The sequence below is a fragment of the Eptesicus fuscus genome, chromosome 10, assembly GCF_027574615.1.
Source record: "Eptesicus fuscus isolate TK198812 chromosome 10, DD_ASM_mEF_20220401, whole genome shotgun sequence".
Lineage (NCBI taxonomy): Eukaryota > Metazoa > Chordata > Mammalia > Chiroptera > Vespertilionidae > Eptesicus > Eptesicus fuscus.
In genome coordinates, this window is record NC_072482.1 from 60,851,127 (window position 1) to 60,875,685 (window position 24,559).

At 42.6% G+C, this 24,559-nt stretch overlaps 1 protein-coding gene and 1 pseudogene across 16 annotated transcripts; one reads left to right on the forward strand and one right to left on the reverse strand.

The window, feature by feature from the left end:
- Nucleotides 1–1,208: 1,208 nt before the first annotated feature.
- On the reverse strand, nt 1,209–22,786 carry ZBTB24 (zinc finger and BTB domain containing 24). Of its 16 annotated transcripts, none has more exons than XM_054722013.1 (7): nt 22,644–22,786; nt 20,771–21,753; nt 18,418–18,585; nt 17,835–17,918; nt 16,671–16,754; nt 7,497–7,578; nt 2,334–2,388 (listed from the first exon to the last, which is right to left on the reverse strand). In XM_054722013.1, exons 2-7 carry the CDS (start codon nt 21,723–21,725, stop codon nt 2,385–2,387), a joined length of 1,377 nt encoding a protein of 458 aa, XP_054577988.1. In that variant the 5' UTR covers nt 21,726–21,753; nt 22,644–22,786; the 3' UTR covers nt 2,334–2,384. The 16 variants fall into 16 exon arrangements, with proteins under 16 accessions (XP_054577990.1, XP_054577988.1, XP_008156041.2 ...); XM_008157819.3 differs by lacking the exon at nt 2,334–2,388 and adding an exon at nt 4,413–6,718; XM_028139829.2 differs by lacking the exons at nt 2,334–2,388; nt 18,418–18,585 and adding an exon at nt 4,413–6,718.
- LOC103300778 (probable phosphoglycerate mutase 4) lies at nt 12,586–13,310 on the forward strand (annotated as a pseudogene).
- Nucleotides 22,787–24,559: the final 1,773 nt, after the last annotated feature.

A 24,559-nucleotide genomic window follows, 5' to 3' on the forward strand; every position in this document is an offset into this window, starting at 1 on the left:
TGTAGAGTGCTGCTAACAGATATGACAGGGTGGCTTGATTGAGATTAGGAGGCCAGGGAGGGCCTCCCTGAGGAAGTGACGCTTACACTGAATTCTGACAAATGAATAGACATTAGTCAGAGAGTATGGCAAGAAACTTCTCAAGGCTGAGAAAATGCCTACCTCAAAGCCCCAAGGGAGGAAAGTGTGTGTGTGTGTGTGTGTGTGTGTGTGTGTGTGTGTGTGTGTGTTGGGGGAGGGGGGGATACCAAGGGTGGGAGGGAGGGAACAGCAAGGAAGCCAGGGTGGCTGGAAGTTAAAATGGGAAAGGGGCCGCCCTAGCTGGTTTGGCTCAGCGGACAGAGCCTCCGCCTGCGGACTGAAGGGTCCCTGGGTTCCATTCCAGTCACGGGCACAAGCCCAGGTTGCAGGCTTGATCCCCAGTAGGGGGCGTGTGGAAGGCAGCCAATCAGTGATTCTCTCTCATCATTGATGTTTCTCTCTCTCTCTCCCTCTCCCTTCCTCAATGAAATCAATAAAAATATATCTATTTTTTTAAATGGGAAAGGGGCCCAAGAGGAAGCTAGCTTGGAGATTTTCAGTGCAATGGGGAACGGCAGAGGATTTAAAATAGAACAGAGACATGGTCATATTTGCCACGATAACACAATATCCAATCATTGGCTTGTTGCTAACTAAGAGCACAATGGTGAGCCCAAAGCACCACTTCCAGTGGAGAAAGGGGGTGGGGAGGGGGAGAAAGGCCTTGGCAGGAGTCCAGGCAGCTGACGTGGTGCAGCTGTGGGATGGAGAAGTGGATGGATTCTAAACAGAGTTTGAGGTGCAAGTGATAATTTGGTGATGGATTGGGTGGGTAGGGGGCTGAGGAGGGTTCTATCAAGAATGACCACAGGTTTCTTTCTTGGCTGATAAGATGAATAAATCACAATAAATTAAGTTCCTCTTCCTTTCACTCTTCCCTGCAACCTTATCCCTCTTTACACTGCTTTTTATTCAAGAAAACACAAGAGCCTCTACCCTCAGCGGCTGCTAAGATTAACAATACAAATAGGTTCAGAATCAATTTAAATACTTTTCTGCATTTTTGTCATGAGAATGCTTTTACACATCAAATACTAAAATTATTTAAAAAATAAATAAATAAAATAAAATTATAGGAAATATTTGTCCGCAAGCCACTTAAGCATACTAGAATTGAGAGATTAATTTTTAAAATGTAGGTTTATTTTTAACTCTACTTTAGCCTAAGGGAGCTATAAGGATAAAAGTATATAAAGGAACTAAAAAAAACCACAACAAGAGCCAAACTTTTCTTTTGGAAAATCTCCAAATCCATACTTAAAAGAATCTAATATTACAGATATTAAGAATTCAAAAGAAATAATAAATCCATGCTCTGACACCACGGGAGTTCCCCGACCTAACTGCTGCTCAAAATTTTCCCCTTCTGCACATCACATTGGATTTGGCAAATGTAGAAAAGTATTTTTCACTTAAAAAAAAAAAAAAAGGTAAGGTCTCTAGCAAATGTTACCTAAATGTGATCAAGTTCCTACATTTTGTATTAAAAATGTGATTGAATGAGCTTTAATTTTAAAGCTCTCTTAATGTAAGTTTTAAAAGTGAAAACAATTATACTGTGTGTGTATATATGTATATATATATATTCGTCAACAAAAGTGTTTGCGGCCTGTATTACGTGCATGAAAGCAAGAAAATTATCACAGTGACATTGCAGCTTCTTTTGGAGGTCATTCTTTGGTATGTGCTGTTTACAAAAGGCAGGCCAGGGAGAATTTTAAAAAGGTTGTTCCTGCAACCCTATTTACAAAAGTGAGAGTGTTCTTTCAATTCTTAAACATTTAGGCTTAATTTGGAAACGGATGAAAATTTACCTCAATACTTATAAATGAGGGCAGCAAAAGTAAAAATCTGCCCTGAATGTAAAATATCCTCATAAGTTTAACAAAACAGCTCACTTACAGAGGTTCAAGTTAGGTAAGACATTTTCACTCTAGTAGTAACTTTCACCTAATTGATAAATTTTGATAAAGCTTTAAATCAATGGTAAAATATTAACTAATATGGTGGTTATTGTGTTTTGTAGAAAAGAGACTATGTAACTTTTATTATTGCTTCATGTAAAAAGTTTGATTATATGCTAACATTTCAGACAAAACCCCTACATTTTAGTTAAAATGGTTCTATTACATTAAGCAAATCATATGTAAAGAGAAATCCAGCTGAATGTTTCAGAAGACTGGGGATAGTTGCTATTAGGTGGAAGCAGCATAGTGGGGTCTCGCAGCCCTGAGCCCCAGTTCTGGTTCTGCCACTTATTGTATTCCCTTGGGCCCCGGACTTCTGTTTGGGCTTCAGTGTTCTCATCTGTAAAACAGTCATAATAATATCACTGACCTCATAGGAATGTCATGAAGATTAAGTAAAGTAAGATGTGCTTCTAATGGGTTCCAGGTGTGTCCCGGACACTGCTTCCCAACACATCCCAAATGCCCGTGGTTATGGCTGAATTGTGTCCCCCACACATTCAACGATGTCCTAACCCCCAGGACCTTAGAATGTGACTATTCCGGAGGCAGGGCCTTTAAAAAAGTAATTTAGTTAAAATGTGGCCACTAGGGTGGGCCTTACTCCAACATGACTGGTACCCTTATAAGATTAAGACACACACACACAGAAGACCATGTGAAGAGAGCGAGGAATGGATGGCCTCAGAAGAAGCCAATTCTGCCAAGACCTTCATCTTGGACTTTTGGCCTCCAGAATTATGAGAAATAAATGTTTTTTAAAGTCACCCAGTCTGTAGTATTTGTTATGGTTGCTCTAGCAAGCTAATATGCCAGTCATGGCAAGGGGTGACTGGAGTCCTCTATCTGCAGGGTACTGTACAAAGCCTACTTTTTGTGCACCATGGCATGAAAGAAATTTGAGAAGCACTAAGACAAGAGTCAGACTTAATGCAGCTGGTTTTGCTCCTGGCCTGCATATGTGGCAGAAATTATTATTCCAATTTATGAAAATCTAGATGTAAGCATCTAGAATGAGTCTCATATTCCTCAGCATTATTTAACTGATTGCTCACAAAACTTACAAGAACCAATTGCAGAAAATACAGAGGAGAGGTGGAAGGAGGTGTTTGGAGAAACACCGGCAAGCACAAGAATAACTTGATGGTAAGAGTTCAAGTCTTTCCAAGGATAGCCTACTACTGAGAAAACCAGATTCATGCACAGGTGGGGTCCCTAGGCCTGGCTGGCAATCAGGGTCTATCAGGGCCAGGCCAGGCTTGCCGGCCAGAGGCAGGTTGGCTGTGGGAGCACACTGATCACTAGGGGGCAGCTCCTGCATTGAGCGTATGCCCCCTGGTGGTCAGTGCGTGTCATAGCGACTGGTCAGACCGGTCACTTGATCGTAACTGTTACTTAGGCTTTTTTATATCTATCTATCTATATATATAAACACATACATATATATATGTATATATATATTTCCTAAAAAGTACAATTTGTATTTCCGTACTTGTTAAGTCAATTTAAAAAATTGCACGTTTTAGTAAAAATGAGTTGTGGAACACTGAGCCAACAATTTCTCATCATACAATAGCAATGTTTTTGTGTACATGATATTTCCGTTGGATACAATCACTGAACTTTAAAATACTGATTTCACCCTGGTGGGGAGGCTCAGTTGATTGGGGCATGGTCCCTTCCACCAAAAAGCTACAGGTTCGATCTCCGCTTAGGGTGCCGTATGGGGAGACAATTGGTTGATGTTTCTCTCACACATCAATGTTTCTCTCTCTCTCTGTCATTCCCTTCCCCTCTCTAAAATCAGTAACAAAAACAAAAACATATCCTCAGGTGAGGATTAAAAAAAAAATTCAGAATTTCATTCAAAGGGGCAGAATATATATTTGGGACATAGGCGAGGCTAGATATATAAAGCTATCGTTTTCTCATTTCCCTTCCATAGATGGTCAAATAACCCAGAACTCTTCCTGAAGATATTTTTATGGCTGAGACTGGCTCTCCAGCTAGAAACAGATTGGCCTGTGCTGTACAAGACAGAGCCACCAGCTACACGTGGCGAGTGTGACCATGGAACTAGGTTTGAATTTTAATTAATTTTACTATATTTAAAAAACTGATACTCATTCAGTTATTGAAAAATTGTCCACAACTACTTGAATATATAGTTTCAACTGTAAAATGCATGAATTCTAAATACAGATCAAGCATGTCCAATGAGCGTTAGCATCCAAAATGAGTGTCAGTAAATATACTATACACTCTAGATTTTGAAGACTTAATACACAAGACAGGATATAAAATCTTATTAATCCATTTTTATATTGATTACATATTGAAATGATACTATTTTGCAAATGTTGGATTAAATAAACTATTTTATTAAACTTGATTTTCCCTCTTTTTGTTTTAATTATGGCTACTAGAAATTTAAAATTACATATGTGGTTCACATTAAATGTCTCATAGCGTAGAGGTAGACTGTCATATAGCTAGTTAAACATGACTTCACCATATTTCCTGAATAATTACCCAGCTACTGAGAGTATTTAAAAACTCATTTACTTGAATACTATTTATATCCTGGAGAAAATGTGGGCCAGTAGGCTTTGAACAGCTGGGAAAAGCTTTGCATTTTAAGAATAAGATTTAAGTAAATAGTTTAAATAACAAAGGCGAGAACCTGAAATAATATTTAAGGCATAACTATATTTGCAAAAATACTTTTGCTCTAGTCAGGTCTGACTTAACATTTCCTTTGGATATAGTCATTGAACTTTAAGATACTTTGGTTGATACATATAAATCATTTTGGAAATTTTGTCAATTATATATAATAAAACATATTTTGGCAAATATGTTAGAAAAATGCTTTCATTTCCTCTCAAACCTGAACAATTCTGTATTACTTTAACCTCCAAACTTAATTTGATTCAAGTGGAAATCAAAGGTGTCTAAAATAAGAAAACAGGTAAGTGATATGATGATCCTGTTAGTTTTAGGGTAAATCACCCCTACTCTCCACCAGCATTAACTTATATATATCAGTGCCCACTTCATTTCTCAAAAATTCTCTACTAACTTACTTGAGAGAAAGCAGTCAAAGTTTTCAATAAAATAAAATATGCTGGGTTGGGAAAATCTAACCCAGGCATAATTTAATCTTTTGACAATTATCTAAAGTCATAATAATTACAGATATATGTTGGCTAATTCTCTGAGGCTCAAAGATTTTAAGATAAGAAAATATTTATTTTTAAAAATAATGTGCCCATTTTATGGAATTTAACCTACTTTGCAATAAAAATAGCTTATAGGTACCTATCTCCAGAAAGTTATCAGACATAATACATGGGTCAACATCTTCGGAGGTCAATTAGAATTCAGTCTATTTAACACAAATTATGTCAAATAAAATTATTCCAGGACAATTAGGAAAGCTCTAACTTCATCATGAAGATCAAATATCTTTGCAGGTCTGGAGTTCGACTTGTCTTGTAGAGGCAATAGTGTTGCCTATGAGAAATAAGGAAGTGGAACCAGCCATTCTACCTAATTCAACACATGACTTATCCTTGTACTAAAAAATAGAAAATGTAACTGGAAAGGTCAGCAAGATTACAACCTATGGCTGTGAACTTTTAGCACTTACAGAAAAGTCTAAATTGATATCCCAAAGAAAAATTACCCAAGTCTTAATGAGATGTAGTAGATGAAATGAAAACCACTCATCAATAGTAAAATGCTAAATCCCTATCAGTACTATATATGGGACATGATACACACATCTTGCTGCCTGGGTGGAAAGCATTGTAACTATCAGCTGGCTACCACATCTCCGTAAGGGTCTGTAAGTACGCATTTCAGGAAGCCTGACTTCAAGCCCACAATCCAGGTGTAGCCGGCATATGGAGGAGAGAGCAGTAGAGCAGTCAAACGTGTTTCTAGGTCAGCTCTGCTCCTGGCTCAGCGGTGTGGGCTGTGGCGCACGGGGGCTGGGTGGCGGCGGAGCAGACTCCTGCGTCAGCTGCAGGTGCTGAGCCGGATGTGCAGCGCTTGCTAAGTGGAGCTCCCCTGTTTGCTCTTGATGGGCGTGCAGATGCTCCAAGGTTTCCTTGGAAAGTGTGATTACGTGCACTGGCTCGCTCTGCGAGGGTTCCATCTGGCTTCCAATCACATTGAGGTTCTGAATGTGTTCTGTTTGCTCCTGTTGAGCTGAAAGTATTAAATTCTGTAATTGTTCTGGCTGCTGTGTGAGCAGCGTGAGATTAGCAGCCTGGTCTGCAGTCATGCTCTGGGAACTCTCTGCAGTGACGATGCTGATGCCTTGGCTGGGACCAGGCATGAAATTGATGTTATGTACAGAATCGGTTACAAGAAGCTGTATTTCCTGCTCTCCAGAGGTAGAGAGTTGATACGGCTGCAGCTGGAGAATATTCCTGACCTCTTCAGTATTATTATTGCCGGAAATGCTACTGGCATCCGCTACATGTTTCTCTTTGCTATGGATTTTCAAGTGAGCCTTCAGGTTGTCTAAACGAGCAAACTGTAAGTTACACTCAGGGCAGGAGAAAGGCTTTTTGCCCGTGTGTAGAATGCAGTGTCTCCTCTTGGCACTGGAGTCAGAGAAGGATTTGCCACATATGCCACAGGAGTACGGCTTCTCGCCTCTGTAAGGAAACACGTGTTTTACATTAAAAACAGAAAGATCTATGTATTACTTCCTGATTATTTAGGAAGAAGCAGTCAAGAATAGAGAAAACCACTGGGAGTCATAAGTCACGGGTTCTCCTACTCACTTCAGGACCTGGAGCAACTCACAACTTCCGTGGGCTTCAGTTTCTAATCTTATTAAAAAAGGTGGGGGTGGTGTCTGAGGAAGGGGGGTGCATGGAGTTGGACTAGATGTGATAAAAATTTATGATTCCATAGTATTTATTTTAGATAAGAAAGTAAATATTTACATATTACATATTCAGTTCCTTTTTTTGTTTTAGTTCTCACAGCCATTTTTTTCACTCTGATGGCCAAATAAGTATACACAATTAATTTCAACATTAAAATGAGTAGCCCCTAGTTTTGAAGCTGTTAGAAGATATACTAAGTCCAATTTAGAAATAAGTCTTGTGAAAAACACTCACTCGGAAAACATTAAATTTAATATTTATTTTGATTGAAAATTTAAGCTTTGGACCAGCCCCCAGACCAAATCAAAATTCAAGAAATGAAATTAATAGTGCAAACTTTTGCTGGCCAGCATCAGTTTTCCTGATTTTGCCTAAGTGAGGAATTCTTTATTGAAAAGATTTTTAAAAATTATAAAGTACACAGAAAATTCTACCAGAGAACTAATTTGGGGAAAAGAACTATATATGTAACGAGTGTCATCCTACTAAATGCGGGGTTGAATGAGGACTCCACACAAGAGACATATCTGCGTAACTTTACCGATGGATTCGGATGTGGGTCTGAAGAGAACTCTTTGCTGTGAAAGATTTGCCACAGATTTCACATGTAAATGGCCTCTCACCTACAAAAGAAAAAGCATTTAGAAATATACATTCAATGTAAAACAAAGGCATACATCACCCCATAGTTTCACAATGTAAAAAAGAACAAAAGCAAAACCACTTGAATCCTCAATAAGCACCTACTATGTGCTAGGTGCCAGGAGGATGCAGAGAAAGTGTAGGTATGGTTCTTTCCCTTAAGCTTAAAAACTGAAACAAGGAGGAAAGCAACTATCCGTGGGAAACACCCTTGGATAACTTAGACTCGCATACCTTACTACTTGGTTAAGCAGCCCTCTTGACCTTCATAAGGATACCTGTCACTGGGGCGACTTTCGTATTGTTTACATTTGTATCTACTTTCTAAATACATCCAGAATCTGACCACTCCTCACCATTTCTACTGCCCACTCTGGTCCAGGCCACTGGCATCTCTGTGCAGCAGCCTCATCATGGGTCTCTCCTCCCCACTCTGTCCCTGCTTCCCAGTCTTACCGCAGTCAGATCATTTCACAATCCTGTGCAAACACTCTAATGGACCCGCCCATCCAGAGAGAAGCCAAAGCCCTGGGCCTGCAAGGAATCAGGTCTGTCTGACCACCTCCACTTCTCATCCCAAGCCTCCCTGACCTCATCCAGCACTCTCCCCTTGCTCACTGACTCATCCTCTCGGGAGTCCTGGAGAGTCCCTGAATTCACATCCCCTGGCCCTGGCATGTCTCCCCCAGGGGTCTCCCAGCATGAGCCACTCAACCCATCTCTACTCAAATGTCACTTTACCCGAGGCTTCCTCACCACTGAAAGCACTGTCTCAGCCCCACACTCCTAGTCCACTTTCCCGAGTCAGTTTTCCCACAATGCTGTCATGTTATTTATCTAGTCTCCCCCCCTCCCATTCTTATGTAGGATAATTTATAGGCTGATTCACTCTTAGCATCAGGCCTGGCACACTATTCCAGAAATCCTCGTTGAGTGAATGAATTTCACAGGACGGTGACTAAGACTCACACAAGATGAAACTGCTCCAGACTCCACTAAGAATCAATAAAGCTTCGGCAGTGTTGATTCAGCATTAGTTTGTATACTGCACCTACAGTGACAGACTGTGATACCCTCTAGAAACAACCGAGACAGGTTTAATGAGATAGGGTACCATCTATCAGCCCAACATCTGGAATGTGAAACTTGTCAGGAAGTGTCAAAGGTGGGACTGAAGGCGTTCAGAACATTTATAGCCAACCAAACTGCTGCTAACCCTACAAGAAATTATAGCCTAAAATTACAATAGCAATTATGAGGAATGCTTCAATTAGATCATTTAAAAGTGCACTTAAAAGCAAGGGCTTCCAAATCAAACACACAGAATAAGAGACAAGTATTTTTCATTGTATGCAAGAGCCACCAGAAGGCTTCAAAAATTTTAAAAAGCTTCGTTAACACATTTGCTGTAAAAGGTTTTTGTTTTAATAGGCTAATAAAAATCAAAGATATAGGAAGAACCTAAAATAAAGGACTGTAAGTCTGATGGTACCCCATATAAGTGACTGTCCTTGGGTATCTTTCCTCCTTGGTCTAAGGCCAATCTGAGGACCATAATTAGAGAATTTCCTAAACCCAAGGAGGATCCCCAAAAGTTCTTGTAGGGTGGCAAACACACAATACAATATACAGATGATGTATGATAGAATTGTACACCTGAAACCTATATAATTTTATTAACCCAATGTCACCCAAATAAATTCAATTAAAAAAAAACACGTTGTTGTAAACAGATTACCTGAGCACAGTGAGAGATCATTTCACATCGACCCTTCCTTCTTTCTCAAATCCAGGCCAAATGGCTACTGATCCTTTCCCCCAGGGTAGCTGTTACCTATGTCCTAAGAGCTGGGCTTGGTTTTCTGCCTCCCTGTGACATGCAGGCTGCCAGTTCTTTCTTTTGGCTATCACAGGGAATGACTTCGGAAGGTAATAACCTTTGCACCCTCTTGAGTCCATGGAATACTTTAATACTGTCAGAAATAATTACTGTTTATCCAAGCTGAAACTTGACATTTGAAAGGATTTATTAACTACAATTAGAAATAAAACTACATAACCAGAGGGAAAAAGCAACTCAGGGATGATGTAGTTGGATGGGTAGCTAACCTATGATGTCATTTAAGTTACAGCCCAGCTCTTTGGGAATGGAGAGCAATTATCCTTATCTTACAAATCTTTGCAAAACCAGAAAGGCAGCTCTAGAGGCAGTTCAAAGCCCACCCATTTTTATCATTCTCAATTCCTAAGACAGAAGAAAAAAACAAGGAAAAAGAAGTGTTTTATTTTGTTTGTTTGTTTTTCAATACAAATGACTATAGAAGCACCCTGGCCCCAAATCTAGCCTATAGCCTCTATAAGACTGTATTCTCCACAAATTCTAATAAGAAAAATCTTCAGTTTATCTCAGTTGATAAACTTAACTCATTACAAGGTTCCTGGCTAAAAATTTAAAACAAAGCCTAGGAGGCTTCTGTCCATATGTTCATGTGTTCTGAGGCATCTGTCCATATGTTCATGTGTTCTGAGTATTGTTTTTTATCTCCAGATAGTATTGCTAATTTGTAAAATTCTCCTTTAAATACGAAGAAATAAAGACATCCCTAGACATAGAAATTGAGGAATTTTATCACCAGAAAACCTCCATTGCAGGAAATACTCAAGGGAGTTATTCTACCTGAAACAAAGAACATTATGGTCACAACCACCAAAAAACTTACAGCATAAACAGGGATCCTTTGTGACAATAAAAACATAAGAGGGGCAGGGGGAAAGGTGTGAATTGACAAAGGAAGATGAAGATCAGAAACACTCAAAAGGAAAAAACTACAGTATATGTGCAACTTCATTTTTTATAAACCTAATGGTAACCATACACAAAAATCCCCACACCAGTCATATAGCTTAACAAAAGAGGAAACAGAGGAAAGAAGTATGGAATACCACCAAACAAAAACAACAGACAGAAACATAAAGGAAAAGAACCGATGGAGGCACAGAGCTACCAGAAAAAAAAACCAAGATAAAATGGCTATAGGCAATCCTCATTCATCAATAATAAACCTAAATGTAAATGGTCTGAATTCATCAATAAAGAGGCAGAGTAGCACAGTGGATCAAAAAACAGAACCCAACCGTATGCTGCATACAAGAAACACATCTAAGCTATAAAGACAAAGGTAGATTCAAGTAAAAGGGTGGAAATGATTCTCCAAGAAAATAACCTGCATAAAAAAGGAGGTGTAGCCGAAACCGGTTTGGCTCAGTGGATAGAGCGTCGGCCTGCGGGCTGAAAGGTCCCAGGTTCGATTCCGGTCAAGGGCATGTACATCGGTTGCGGGCACATCCCCGGTGGGGGGTGTGCAGGAGGCAGCTGGTCGATGTTTGTCTCTCATCGATGTTTCTAGCTCTCTATCCCTCTCCCTTCCTCTCTGTAAAAAATCAATAAAATATATTTAAAAAAAAAAAAAAAAAAAAGGAGGTGTAGCCATACTTATATCTGACAAAGTAGATTTCAAGATAACAAAGATAACAAGAGACAAAGATGGACACTTTATAATGATAACACTTCTGGCCCAGCCGGCGTGCCTCCAGTGGTTGAGCGGTGACTTATGAACCAAGATTCAATTCCTGGTCAGGGCACATATCTGGGTTGCAGGTTCGATCCCCAGTGTGAGATATGCAGGAGGCAGCCAATCAATGATTCTATCACTGATGTTTCTACTAGTATTTCTCTCTCCCTCTTCCTTCCTCTCTGAAATCAATAAAAATATATTAAAAAAGAAAAAAACACACTTAACACTTCTTAATATATCTGCACCCAACTAGGGAGCACCAAAATATATAAAACTACTCCTCACAGAACTAAAGGGAAAAACGGATCAAAACACAATCATAGCTGGGGACCTCAATTCTCCATTGACAGCTCTAGAAAATCAATAAGAAAATATTGGGCCCTAGCTGGTTTGACTCCGTGGATAGAGCATCGGCCTGCAGACTAAAGGTCCTGGCTGTTCAATTCTGGTCAAGGGCACATGCCAGGGGTTTTGGGCTCAATCCCCAGTGGGGGGTGTGCAGGAGGCAGCCAATCAATGATTCTCTCCCATCATTGATGCTCCTCTCTCTCTCTCTCTCTGAAGTCAGTAAGATATATATATATAAATATAAATAAGATATATATAAATTAATTAAATATTGGCCTTAAATGAAACACTAGATCAAATGGACAAAACTGACATTACAGAACCTTTCATCCCAGAACATTAGATTATACATTCTTTTCCAGTACACATGGAACATTCTCAAGGATAGACCATATGTTGGGTCACAAAACTAGCATCAACAAATTCAGGAAGATTGAAATTATACTAAGCATATTCTCTGACCACGATGCTTTGAAATTAGAAATCAACTGCAAAAAGGAAGTAAAGAAACTCAAAAATACGTGGAGATTAAACAACATACTACTAAAAAGTGATTGGGTGAAAGAAGAAATAAAAGAGGAGATCAAAAGATATATAGAGACAAATGAGAATGACAATACAACATATCAAAACTTCTGGGATGCAATGAAAGCAGTAATAAGAGGGAAATTTATAGCATTACAGGCCTATCTCAAGAAACAAGAGAAATTCCAAGTAAACAACCTAACATCACATCTTAAAGTACTAAAAAAGAAGAACAAAAGTTCTTCAGCAGAAGAAAGGATAATAAAAATTAGAGCAAAATGAAATGGAGAAAAGACTATACAAAAAATTAATAAAACGAAGAGCCAAACCCCTGGCTAAACTCACTTAAAAAAAAAGGGAAAAGACCTATATAAACAAAATCAGAAATGAGAAGTCACCACAGACATCACAGATATTCAAGGAATCATACTAGAATATTATGGAAGTCTATAGGCCACCAAATTCAATAACTAGAAGAAATGAATAAATTTCTAGAAATAGATAGCCTTTCCAGTCTGCACTGTACTCAGAATCACCACTATGGCCGCCTACAAGCTGGTGCAGATCTGGCATGGCGAGAGCGCATGGAACCTGGAGAACTGATTGGCGGTGCTGGTACAACGCCACCCTGAGCACAGCAGGGCACGAAGAGGGAAAGCGTGGTGAGCAGGTGCTGCGAGATGCGGGCTATGAGTTTGACATCTGCTTTACCTCAGTGCAGAAGACAGCAATTCGGACCCTCTGGACAAGCCTGTAGTGAGGCCGTGGCGTCTCAATGAGCAGCACTATGGGGATCTGACTGCCCTTAACAAAGCAGAAACTGCTGCCAAGCATGCCGAGGTCCAGGTACAAATCTGGAGGCGCTCCTATGATATCTCCCCACTGCTGATGGAGCCCGACCATCCCTTCTTCAGCAACATCAGTAAGGATCTCCGGTATGCAGACCTCCCTGAAGATCAGCTACCCTCCTGAGAGTCTGAAGACACTACTGCCAGAGCTCTGCCCTCCGGAATGAAGAAACAGTTCCCCAGACTGGGAGGGGAAATGGGTACTGATTGCAGCCCATGGCAACAGCCTTCAGGGGCATTGTCAAACATCTGGAGGGGCTATCATGGAGCTGAACCTGCCAAAGGATTTTCCCATCGTCTGCGAATTGGAGCCCATCAAGCACACGCATTTCCTGGGAGATGAAGAGACCGTGTGTAAAGCTGTGGAGGTGCTGGAAGTGGCTGCCCAGGGCAAGGCCAGGAAGTGAAGACAAGCAGGCAGACGACTTTCCCCAGGACACCTCCCAGCTCATCCCACTCCTCTGCATCTCTCCTGTGCACATGCCACACGGACGACATCTGCTGGCACCCTAGGTTGTAGCTGCAGAGGGGGACTGGTGGCTCCCAAATTTGTTTTAGCCACTTTGTCTCTTTCACTCACTCCCGTCATGCAATCTAGTCAGAACAGCACCCCTGGGGCATGGGTCCTCAGTCTAAGCTGAGGGAAGACTCTTATCTAGGGGAGTCCAGAGGTAGTAACTCCGGTTTTCTGCTAGTGCTTTGTTTATTACTAAGGACATTCTGGAGTGGGGGGTAGGGAGGAGCCATGCTAAAGCGTGACCAATGAGGGGAGGCAAGAGAGCCTATTTGGTTCCCCCAGCAGCCCTGTGCTATTCGGTAGTCAGGTGACTGAGTGGGGGGCTCCAGTCGTTCCAGTGGAAGATGAATGCATGGTGATTCAAACAAACATTTCCTCCCTAACCCCAGAAAAGCTGGCTCTAGAAGATTGGGATCAATACTGAATATTTACATGTTGCATTTACTTTTTTAAAAAAGTGTATCTATATAAAATAATACAAAACAAATACCCCACTGGGGTTGTAGTGGCGGGTGAACTATTCCCACATGTGGTCATCACAAAACAAGCCACTCTTCACACCAACGTGGGATGAGCTCCCTGCTGTGTGTTTTAGAATCCCTCCCCGGCTTGTTGTCTCGTGACAGTGAACTGTCTCTTGATCACGTCCAGGGCCACAGTTTTTTCATTGTGTCTAAGTCCTGAATCATGTTCCGGTTGCGTGGCCCTGCCACTTGGGCCCAGTAAGCATTTTGAAGCGTAACTACTAAATCTTTTTTCCAGATCAGTATAATAAAGGAGTGATGTACAATAAAAAATAAACAAGGAAAGACATATATAACCTTTCTAGACTGAATCATGAAGAACTGGAAAATCTAAATAGACCAATCAGCAGTAAGTACATTGAAACAACCATCAAAATCTTCCCCAAAAAACAAAAGTCCAGGCTTCACCAGTGAATTCTCACAAACGGTCAAAGAAGATTTAGAACCTGTCACTGTCAAACTCTTCCAAAAAATTGAAGAAGAGGCAATACTTCCTAACACATTCTATAAGGCCAATATAACCCCGATACCAAAACCTGGCAAAGATAATGCAAAAAAAGGAAACTACAGACCAACATCTCTAATGATTACAGATGCAAAAATCCTAAAAATACTGGCAAATCAAATACAATAGTACATCCAAAAAATAATACATCACGATCAAGTGGGGTTCATTCCAGGGTCTCAAGGATGGTTCAACATATGCAAAACAATCAACGTAATACACATTAACAAAAGAAAGAATAATTATCATATGACCTTATCAATAGATGCAGAAAAGCATTTGATAAGATACATCATTTATGATTAAAACATTCAATAAAATAGGAGTTGAAGGAAAGTACCTCAACATAATAAAGGCCATATACGATAAAACCTCAGCTACTATCATACTCAATGGTGAAAAATTTAAAGCTTTTCCTCTAAGATCAGGAACAAGACAAGGATGTCCACGCTCACCACTTTTATTCACCACTAGCTTTCCCGTTGCAGGAAAAATCCTGCAATAGGATTTCCTGCTGCACTCTACCCCGCCTCCGCTCCGCCCTTGTCACCTGCCCCGCCTTCTCGGCCAGCCCGCCCGCGTTTCCCTTCGCCCCCGGCCCCGCCTCCGCCCCGCCCTTCTCCTCCTCCCCCCACCCCCCGCTTGCTTGCTTCTTCGAAGCTTTACTCCCTTCTGCAGCTCTTGGCTTCTTTGGACGCTGTCTTGATATGCAAATTAGCCGCCATCTTTGTTGGGGTAATTTGCATACTCATCCTGATTGGTTGGTGGGCGTGGCTTGGCTGGTGGGCGTGGCTTAGGTGTAGCGAAGGTGCGGTCAATTTGCATATTTGTCTATTATTAGATTAGATAGTGCTGAAAGTCCTAGCCAGAGCAATAAGGTAAGAGAAAGAAATAAAAAGCATCCAAATAGCAAAGGAAGAAGTCAAACTGTCACTTTTTGCGGATGATATGATTCCGTACATAGAAAATCCTAGAGACTCCAACCAAAAACCTATTAGAAACAATAAACAAATACAGTCAAGTTGCAGGATACAAAATCAACGTGCAAAAATCCACTGCCTTCCTGTATACTAACAACAAAAATTCAGAAAAAGGAATGAAAAAACAAAACAAAAAAACCCCCAACAAACCCAATTCCTTTTATAATTGCAACCAAAAGAATAAAGTCCCTAGGAATAAACTTAACAAAGAATGTGACTTATATATTGAAAATTACAAAGCGTTATTTAAAAGCAATTGAAAAAGACACAACAAAATAGAAAGATATTCTGTGTTCATGGATGGGAAGAATCAACAAAAATGGCCATATTGCCCAAAGCAATATACAGATTTAATGCAATCCCCATCAAAATCCCAATGTCATTTTTTAAAGAAGTAGAATGAGAAATCATCAGATTTGTATGGAACCACAAAAAACCCCAAAGAGCCAAAGCAGTCCTGAGAAAAAAGAACAAAGCTGGAGGTAACACGCTACCTGACTTCAAACTATACTACAGAATTACGATAATCAAAACAGCATGGTATTGGCAGAGAAACAGACAGAAATCAATGGAACAGAATAGAGAGCCCAGCTATAAAACCACATGTACATAGACAGATAATTTTCGACAAAGGAGCCAGAAACACACAATGGAGTAAAGATAGTCTCTTCAATAAATGGTGCTGGGAAAACTTGAGAACGGGGGCCTAATACAAGGTGACAGGAGATGTGACTTTGGGTGGTGGGCACACGGTGCAATATACAGATCTTGTAACATAGAAACCCACACCTGAAGCCTATATGTTCATGTTGACCAATGTCACACCAAATAATTTAATTAAAAAAAAAGTTATAAATACTGATTCTAGGAAAGAAAGTACAAAAAAATCCTCAGTGCCTATGTTACCTTGGTATATTTCATTTTACTTCCTTTTCTTAAAAAAGTATCTTAATAATCTTGAACGATGAAGTAAATTAAGAGTGAAACATGGAACCAGACTCTGACTTGTACTCTTTTGTGGTATTAGATAAATTTCCCTAGAAAAAGTGCTCAGTAAGTAATCTGTTTTGCTAATCTACAGAAATGTTACTTCCTCACAAATGCTGACAGCATTCTGCTTGGGCTTATAGATTATAAAATTCCCACCCCATTTACAAAAAACAATCTGGGGAGGGAACTCCAAGTATTTTATTCCTAACTGTCCTGAAAATATAACGTATACTAGAAAGGAAGGATGAGATAGTGTTTTACCTGTGTGTGTTCGTAGGTGTTTCTTTAGTTGAGACACATCCATGAATTTGCGATGGCAGTGGTTGCATTCCGGTAATGAGTGGCCTTGTCGCAACAATAAAAAAAGTGTCAGTGCGTCTTTCCGCCATCTTGGAGCCCTGGAGGCCTGCTGGGAACAGGACTTCTATAACAACAGATACGTCTGGAAGGCTGTGGGCCAAGGCCATTTTTGCCGGCTATCGGTGGGGTCTCCAGACCCAGAGGTAACACACAGCTCTTCTTAACACGGAAGGTGTTTGTGCTGGAGATGAAACTGAATTCTCTCTGGGGGAGAGATGTGCTTATGTGTGCAAAACAAAACCCAACAGTGACACCTGCTGGCAAAACCAGAGTGGCCAGTGACAAGGTTCGTGCTAAATTTCAAAGCAACCTTCCTGCTAAGGCCAGTGGACACAGCATCCGTGTAAGGCTGTACCCCTCGGATTTAAACTTATTGGAAAGTAAATAAATAAAACGGATTTGTTCTCTTGGGGAAAAAAAAGTGTTAGTGCATATATGCTCTCCCTGCATTTCTTCAGAGATTTGTGTTACAATTTCCTGAAAGATAACCACTTTAAATATGGTACTTTAATAAAACCACAATTATTTTTAAATAAAATTGGTAACAGTTAGTATTTCCTCTGCATTTCAATTTACTGCTTCCTAAGAAAGCTGGGACCCTTCCAATCTCCCTAAGTATAATCTCCTTTTTCCCTTGAAGCATTGGTATGACTGTGGCCAATTAATCTCAAATGACACTCCCAACTCCCATTCATTTCTCATGGGTTGTCAGGGAAGAAAAAAGGCCAGTAGGTGGAGCCAGGTTGGAGAGAGTCTGGATGACAGCTATGGGGTGGTGACATTTCTCTCCAGGCACCACTAACGATTAATCCATTGGCACCTCACAGTCAAGCTGCACTTTGGAAAGATACTAATTTGTAGGGTTTCTGTGTGTGGCACCAAAACTATGGAATAAAAATTAAACACAAACCACAAGGTAGAGAGAATAAACATAAGAACATCGAATTTAGATGGCTTTTTCCTAAATACTCATTTCTCTTCTATAATATCAGCCCAATGTTTCAGAAATAATTTTTATTTGCATTTCTCCCCCACCAATCCAAATTTTCTCTCACTTGATTGTACCTGTATGAACTCGGTAATGGCTCTTCAGTTGCCTTTTCTGGCTGAAATATTTTCCACACTGATCACAGGTAAAAGACTTCTGTCCTGCCAAATAAAAAACAGAACACTAAAACATGCAAAAAAAAAAAAAAACTATAAAGAACTAGGATGCTCATTAATATGGTAAATGCCATAGTGGGCCCAGGTCCCCATTTTCTACAAATGATACAAGTGACTTGTCTACAAACCCAAATGCCTTCAGAGTCTACCACAGTAACATACATGTGCAAAGGCATGGAAGGCAATAGGGAATGGTGGAGACTGGGGTAGAATTGGAGAATTCAAGTGTCCCCCAAAGGCATCTGAAGTAAAATAATTCCAAGTTCTGGTGGTTAAACAAAACACATCTGCAGCCAGTTTACAACAAGTCCTAGTGAAGGCTCGATGATGTGCAGAACTGTAAACTTCACTCTAACAAAAGCGTAATTGTTGTTCAATGACACCATGTAGGAAATGGCGCCAGCCTGAGAAGAGACTAGTTCGATCACGGTAATGCCCACCCGGGGAGTGGGAGCCTGGTGCCCTCCTGTGCAAGCCCGGCTACCTGAGTGCAGGCTCATGTGCTCCAGCAGCGAGTGCTTGGTGGTGAGAGCCTTGCTGCACACAGTGCAGGTGTATGGCCGCTCGCCTGTGTGAATCCGGCTGTGGACCTGCAGGGAGTGCTTCTGGGTAAAGCCTTTTCCACACTCATTACATTTGAAAGGTCGCTCCCCTAGAATAAGAGCCACAGAAAAGTGGTATAAGCAAGAATCTGCACATCTTTCTGTTCACCCGCAAATTAAAATGACAAGAAAGGGATTTCTCTTAGAAGGCACATATCCAAAAGGCCAATGAACTGGAGAAATAATATCAGCAACACGGTTTTGCAAGCTGAAGCTGATGAATCAGATGGCGGTAGTGAGGAATGCTGAGACACAGCCTAATTTTTAAGACAGAGCCTCCCTAAGACTCAGGAATTGGTGGCATCTGTTCTCTCTGAAAATGGGGGTAAGGAGGATAAATGACAGTCTATTTCAAAGGTGGTTAGACCCCTCAGATTCAGTCTCCTACTCCACGGAGCCAGGGGACTGGCCCTCTCCACAAAAGAAGATGGAGACTGTTCTCCGTAGAGGGTAAAGCAAAGGGTCTCTGTACTATGGGGGGGTCTCTGGACTCGAGGTCTCCCAGTCCAGTGGAGTGGGACGACCACAAGGAGAGCAGGTCAAAGTTTATGTTTGAGATGATGAGACATCTCCCCCCCACCTCCCTTTTCGCAGGGCTGTTTTCTACAGGCCTTCTTCATACTTGCAGAGTTGCTAGTAGCTTTTAGAAAACCATTATTACAAAACTATGATTTTTTTTAAAAAAAATCATCATTTAAAGAAGGCCTCCAGTAGTTGAAACAGATGCCAAACAAGAAGAAAAAAGGCAACTTGCAGAAAACAGAAACTGCCCAAGGTGAAGAAAATGTTAAAACCTAACCAGTGAGTAAATGTTATTACTAACATGCTCAGAGGTAAGATATTACATTGTGAAACAAACAGAAAGAACTCTAATACAAAAAAGCATTTAGAGAAAAATAAGCACCTAGAAGCAAAAAATGTAAGAGTAGAAAGACACACACACACACACACACACACACACACACACTATAGGAAGTGGAAATCTCCTCGATGGAAATAGGAGAAAAAAGATAAGGAAATTAGAGGATGGGTCCAGGAGGTTCAACAATCAAATAACAGGAGTTCCAAAAGGGGAGCAGAGAAAACAGAGAGGAGAAACCATCTATGAAATAATTCCAGGAAACTTTCTGGAACTGAAAGATATGAGTTTACAGAGAGACTCACTCCAACGTGATTCACTGTAAACTTTCTTAATACTGGGCAAAAGGGAAGGTCCTGTGTGCTATTTTCCTTAAAAAATCTTGTAGAACTACTTACTCTTTAAACTATGCTGTATTACAGTTCAACAAGTATTTCTCAAGTGTAGACCTTCTCGTCGATCTTAAAAAACACCAAATCTCCAGACAATTAAATCAGAATCTCTGGGGCTGGGGCCCCGGCACTGGTAGCTTTAGAAGTTCCCTACGTGTTTCTAAGGTGCAGCCAGGTTCAGAACCACAGTGCTGGGTCCTACTGGGTCAGATGACAGCAAGCTGCTGGATGACAGAAGACTTAAGCATCAGTCCCTGTACATAAGCTTACAATTAAGTTAAAGGGTATTTAAGGGGTAACTACAGTCAAATCCAAAGCAGAGTGGGAGTTAGGTGTATGTATAAGAGAGGGTTCAAATGAAGAAGGGATTTCTGGCTAGGGCCACAATGTCCAATACGATGACCATTTGAATTACTTAAAATAAAATTAAAAATTCAGTTCCTTAGTCACACCACATGTTAAGTGCTCAAAATCCACATGTGGCTAGTGGCCACCACTGTATCTGATGACGATATTCCCATCATCACAGAAGGGTCTCTTGGCCAGTACTGGGCCAGAGGAACCGAAAAGAAGGCATTTACAGCTAACTGGCTGAGTGAGAAAGCTGTCCACACAGACCAAAAGCACAGCTATGGTCAAGATGAGGAATGTTCCAGAGTCAGAAAGCAGATACATCTGGCTCGACTTCAATACCTGAGTATTATAGCCTGGAAGCAACAACTAGAAATCTGAGTTCAAATCCCAGCTCTGTCACTACATGGGTAACATGGGCAAGTTACTTAAGCTTTCTAAGACTTGGCCTCTTCATCTGTATAATGGGGATAATACAACTCTCTCACAGGACTGTTGTGAGAACTAAATGCAATTATACGTGTAAAGGCTTTATCACAATGCCCATGACCTAGAAGTTGCACAATAAATGAAAGCTCTTATTATCATTACTACTCCAAAACACGTTCCCAGAAGCCGTGAGAGTATAATTACCCGTGTGGCTCCTCTGGTGGATTGCTAAAAAGTGATTGTACTTGAAGACTTTGCCACAGTCTTTACAACGGGCCTCGGGGCCAATGGGGCGCTTTCTCCTTCCACAGACCCTCTTGGCCGGACCCCCGTCTTCTTCATCCCCAACAAGCTTGTAATCTTTCAGTTTGATGGATCTCTGAATCCTCCGCTTGCTGTACCGAGTCTGGTGGTCCTGCCCGTCTTGGGTCTTAGGATCACAGTTCTCGTCTTTTCCGGCGGGCGTTCCCTCCCCTCTCCCTGGCTCACCGGCAGGCTCAGAGTCTTCCATTTCCTTTGCTGCAGTCTGTTCGTTCAGTGCACCGCCGCCTCCCTCTTTCACCACAGAGTTCTGTGTGTTCTGAACCGAGTTGTTCACCCTCAGCTGCATTTCTTCCTCTGCAGCCAGGTCCGATTTCCCCTCCTGCAAACTGCTGACTTTTCTCGGTCTCCCCCGTTTCCGCTTGGGCGGGTCACTTTTCTTATTGGAAATCACCACCACCGGAGCGCCAGCTGAGCTCAGCGTCGCCGGCTTTGGGGAGCTGTGGTTATTCTGAAAGTCCGTGTAAGCCTTTACCAGGTCGTGGACTTTCAAGAACTGAGCAGTGGCCAGGATTTGTTCTGTACTTTTCTCACTGGCCTGGAGATAACCCGTGTAGATAAACTCCAGCAGGACGCCAAATGTGTCCGCTACCATGCCTTCCAGCATATAGATGGACTGGCCGATCTCCCCTTCCTCAGCAAACATCATGGAGAAGTATTCGCTGCTGGCGGCCAGCAAGGCTTTGTGGGCCCGGAAATGCACGTTCTCCACGATTAAAGTGATGTCACAGAGAAAGCCCTTCTTCCTCTGGTCCTCAAAGCTGGCCAGGACGGTGTCGCTGTGAGTGCCCGAGTGCACAACGAGCTGCCCGGGAGGCTGTGATGGTGCTTCTGCCATCTTCTTTGGAAACCGAGAAGAATTAAGCCTGAAATAAGAGAACCATGTTTAAGGAGGAGGAAGCACTAACAAGGTGAATCCCACACCAAATGAACCCACTATTCCCTGCACCCTTGTTAACGGAAACTTACTCCTTCCCATTCGTAAGTCTGTTTAAAACCTTAGCTTTGGGTTCTCATTCCTGCTGTACCACTATCTAGCTGGGCGAATACGTGTTACCTCTCGGGGGGAGGGGGGGTCTGTTTTCTGCTTTGCGTAAGGAAGGAATGGGGATCAATCATGCCTCAAAGTCCTTCCCAGCACTCCCGTTCCATAGCGGCACAAATGTCAGAATGAGAACTCAGTGTCTCCATTTCACATGTTGTGTGCCATTTTGTTTGTTTGTTTTTTAAATATATTTTATTTATTTTCCACAGAGAGGAAGAGAGAGGGATAGAGAGTTAGAAACATCGATGAGAGAGAAACATCGATCAGCTGCCTCCTGCACACCCCCCACCGGGGATGTGCCCGCAACCAAGGTACATGCCCTTGACCGGAATCGAACCTGGGACCCCTCAGTCCGCAGACCGACGCTCTATCCACTGAGCCAAACCGGTTTCGGCTTGTGTGCCATTTTGTTCCGTGGAAACAAAGATGAAAAGGGCGAAGAAACCGTACATGTGCAAAGTGAATTTGGGGGGCAGTTGCCATAACGTGGGGAGACGGGGCCTCGCTTCGGAAGGGCTGCGTGGGACCCGCGGCTGGCGCCAGGCGGCGCTCGGCGCAGGGGCGGGTGGACCCTTCCAGAGTCCGGGCGCGGGAGGGGCCCCACGTCCGGGCCGAGCCCCTCGGGCTGGGCCGGGGAGCGGCTGACGAGGGAGGGGTGGGCACGGCCGCGGGTCCCGCACCCACGGACGGTGGGTCCGGGCTGGAACCTACCTCTAGGGGCGCCCGGCGAGGTGTGGATCGCGGCCGGCCAACCGGGTGGCCTGGCGGGCGCCCCCGCGCCGGGCCCTCCGTGGTCTCCAGCTCCCCGGGCCTGCGCCTCCCGGGCTTCAGCTCCGGCGCCGCCACCGCCTCCAACGCTGCCAACCCGGAAGCACCGGCGCCGGGAGCCGGCCGCGCGCCGACGGCGGACCACGTGGCCCGCGGAGACGCCCCCGGCGGGGCGGGGCGGGGCGGGGCGGGGCGGGGCCTGAGGTCCCGGGCGGCGCCCCCTGCAGAGCCCGGGCCGGTCACGTGTTGGCAGTGAACTGGGAGGGATGGGCAGACAAGACGTTGTCACTCCGCAGTTGTGGACGTTTTATATCTTATCAGACCGTTAGCTCCGCACCCCAGACGCCCAAGCTCACTTTGAGGTCTCGAATGTGTGACGAGTGAACGAAATCGCCTTTATATCCTCGTCCTTCTTCCCCTCCTTTCCCTCGTCTTCCTTCCCGCCCCTCCTCCTCCATTATTGGCCTCGAATGTGTTTTTCACATCTGCAACCTCCTCCCCCCTCCCCACCCGCTCCCCGCCCCCCTACATCCATTGCCTTGGTCCGAGGGAGTGAAGCGAGCGCTCTATGAGACTGATGGGTACTGAGCCATCTCCAACCTCTTTTAACCTCACCTGTAAACTGGAGATGTTAACACCAGTGCCTACTAGGTCGGGTTGCTTGGGGCAAACAAGATTAAGTATGCAATGAGTTCAGCAAGTGTCTGGTTGAATTCTTGACTACTATGATTAAAATTATTCTTCAGACTTTCATAATTTTTCAATAGACGATTCAAGGTTTCTAACTAGTCCTAGCTGCAGTGTTGTTCCCTACAGTACACAAGAGCGGGGGAGATCTCTCCAAGTACAAACCGCATCCAGAGGCTAGAGTCACTCCCCTGCTTAGAATGCATGGGGCTTCCATGGACCCCTCTGATTAATCCCAGCTTCTTGATTTGGTCTCCAAGTCCCATCCAAGTCCAGTCCCCTCCTACTTCTCTCTCCAGCCATTTTAGCATTTTCTCTCAATTTATTCTTCACCAACACCTAATTGCTGATCACTTATCCACCCCCAACAGACACTTCCAGACCCCCACCATACTATCTACTGCCTTCAGGAGCTTCAAACTAGAAGTATAATTACCAGCCTGGCCCCTTTAAAATTTTACTAGTTTTTGTTAAAAGTAGCCCCTTCTCTGAGGTTTCCCCTTTGTCTTGAATAGACTCTAAACACCAGGATTTGGGGGGGGATCCAGGTCAGAGGGGACTCTACCTGACTTCTGCACACCAGCAGGGAGAGCAGTCAGTCCGGGGAGTTGAGGGCCCCATGTGTCTCACAGCCACAATGAGTCCTCCTCAAAGCCTCAGTCTAACAGCTAAAGGTTACAATCCAGAGTTAAACCAGGTATTCCTATGCCCGCATTCGGTCATTGCTCACTAGAGCACAAGCTCTGCAAGGAGATCCTGAGTCTTGAGGATCTTCCAGCATCAGCCACGGACAATAGAAACCAGTCCTTTCTTCAAGGTAATTGTTTAGAAACCACGCTGACTTTTCTTGAAATGTTTGTTGCTGTTGTTTTTTGTTAAGGTCAGCTGGTCTACCTTCAACAGGTCTTTATAACTTTAAATCTTTCAGAGAACAGTTTGGGTTGCCTATCAGTCAGCCAACAAATATTTTACTCAGTGCCCACTAAGTGCCAGGCATTAGGGAACATTGCAACTAACAAGGCCCTTATCCTCATGAATCGAATTATATTCTTCTATGGGAGAAAAAGAAAAAATACCAGTAAACAAATAAATAATATAATTTCAGAGAGTGTTAAGTTTTATGAGTAGTGATGATAGAGAATGACAGGAAATAAAGTCAAGATAGGGTTACA

Bases quoted from the DNA above. Each gene is read 5' to 3' on its own strand.
- ZBTB24 (XM_008157819.3), bottom strand. From the start codon at position 21,725: ATGGCAGAAGCACCATCACAGCCTCCCGGGCAGCTCGTTGTGCACTCG. The intron at 16,755-17,834 runs GTACAATCAAGT...TGTTGCGACAAG, and splicing joins CCATTACCGAGTTCATACAG to GCCACTCATTACCGGAATGC. The intron at 7,579-16,670 runs GTAAAACACTAT...TTTCTTTTGTAG, and splicing joins ACACCTACGAACACACACAG to GTGAGAGGCCATTTACATGT.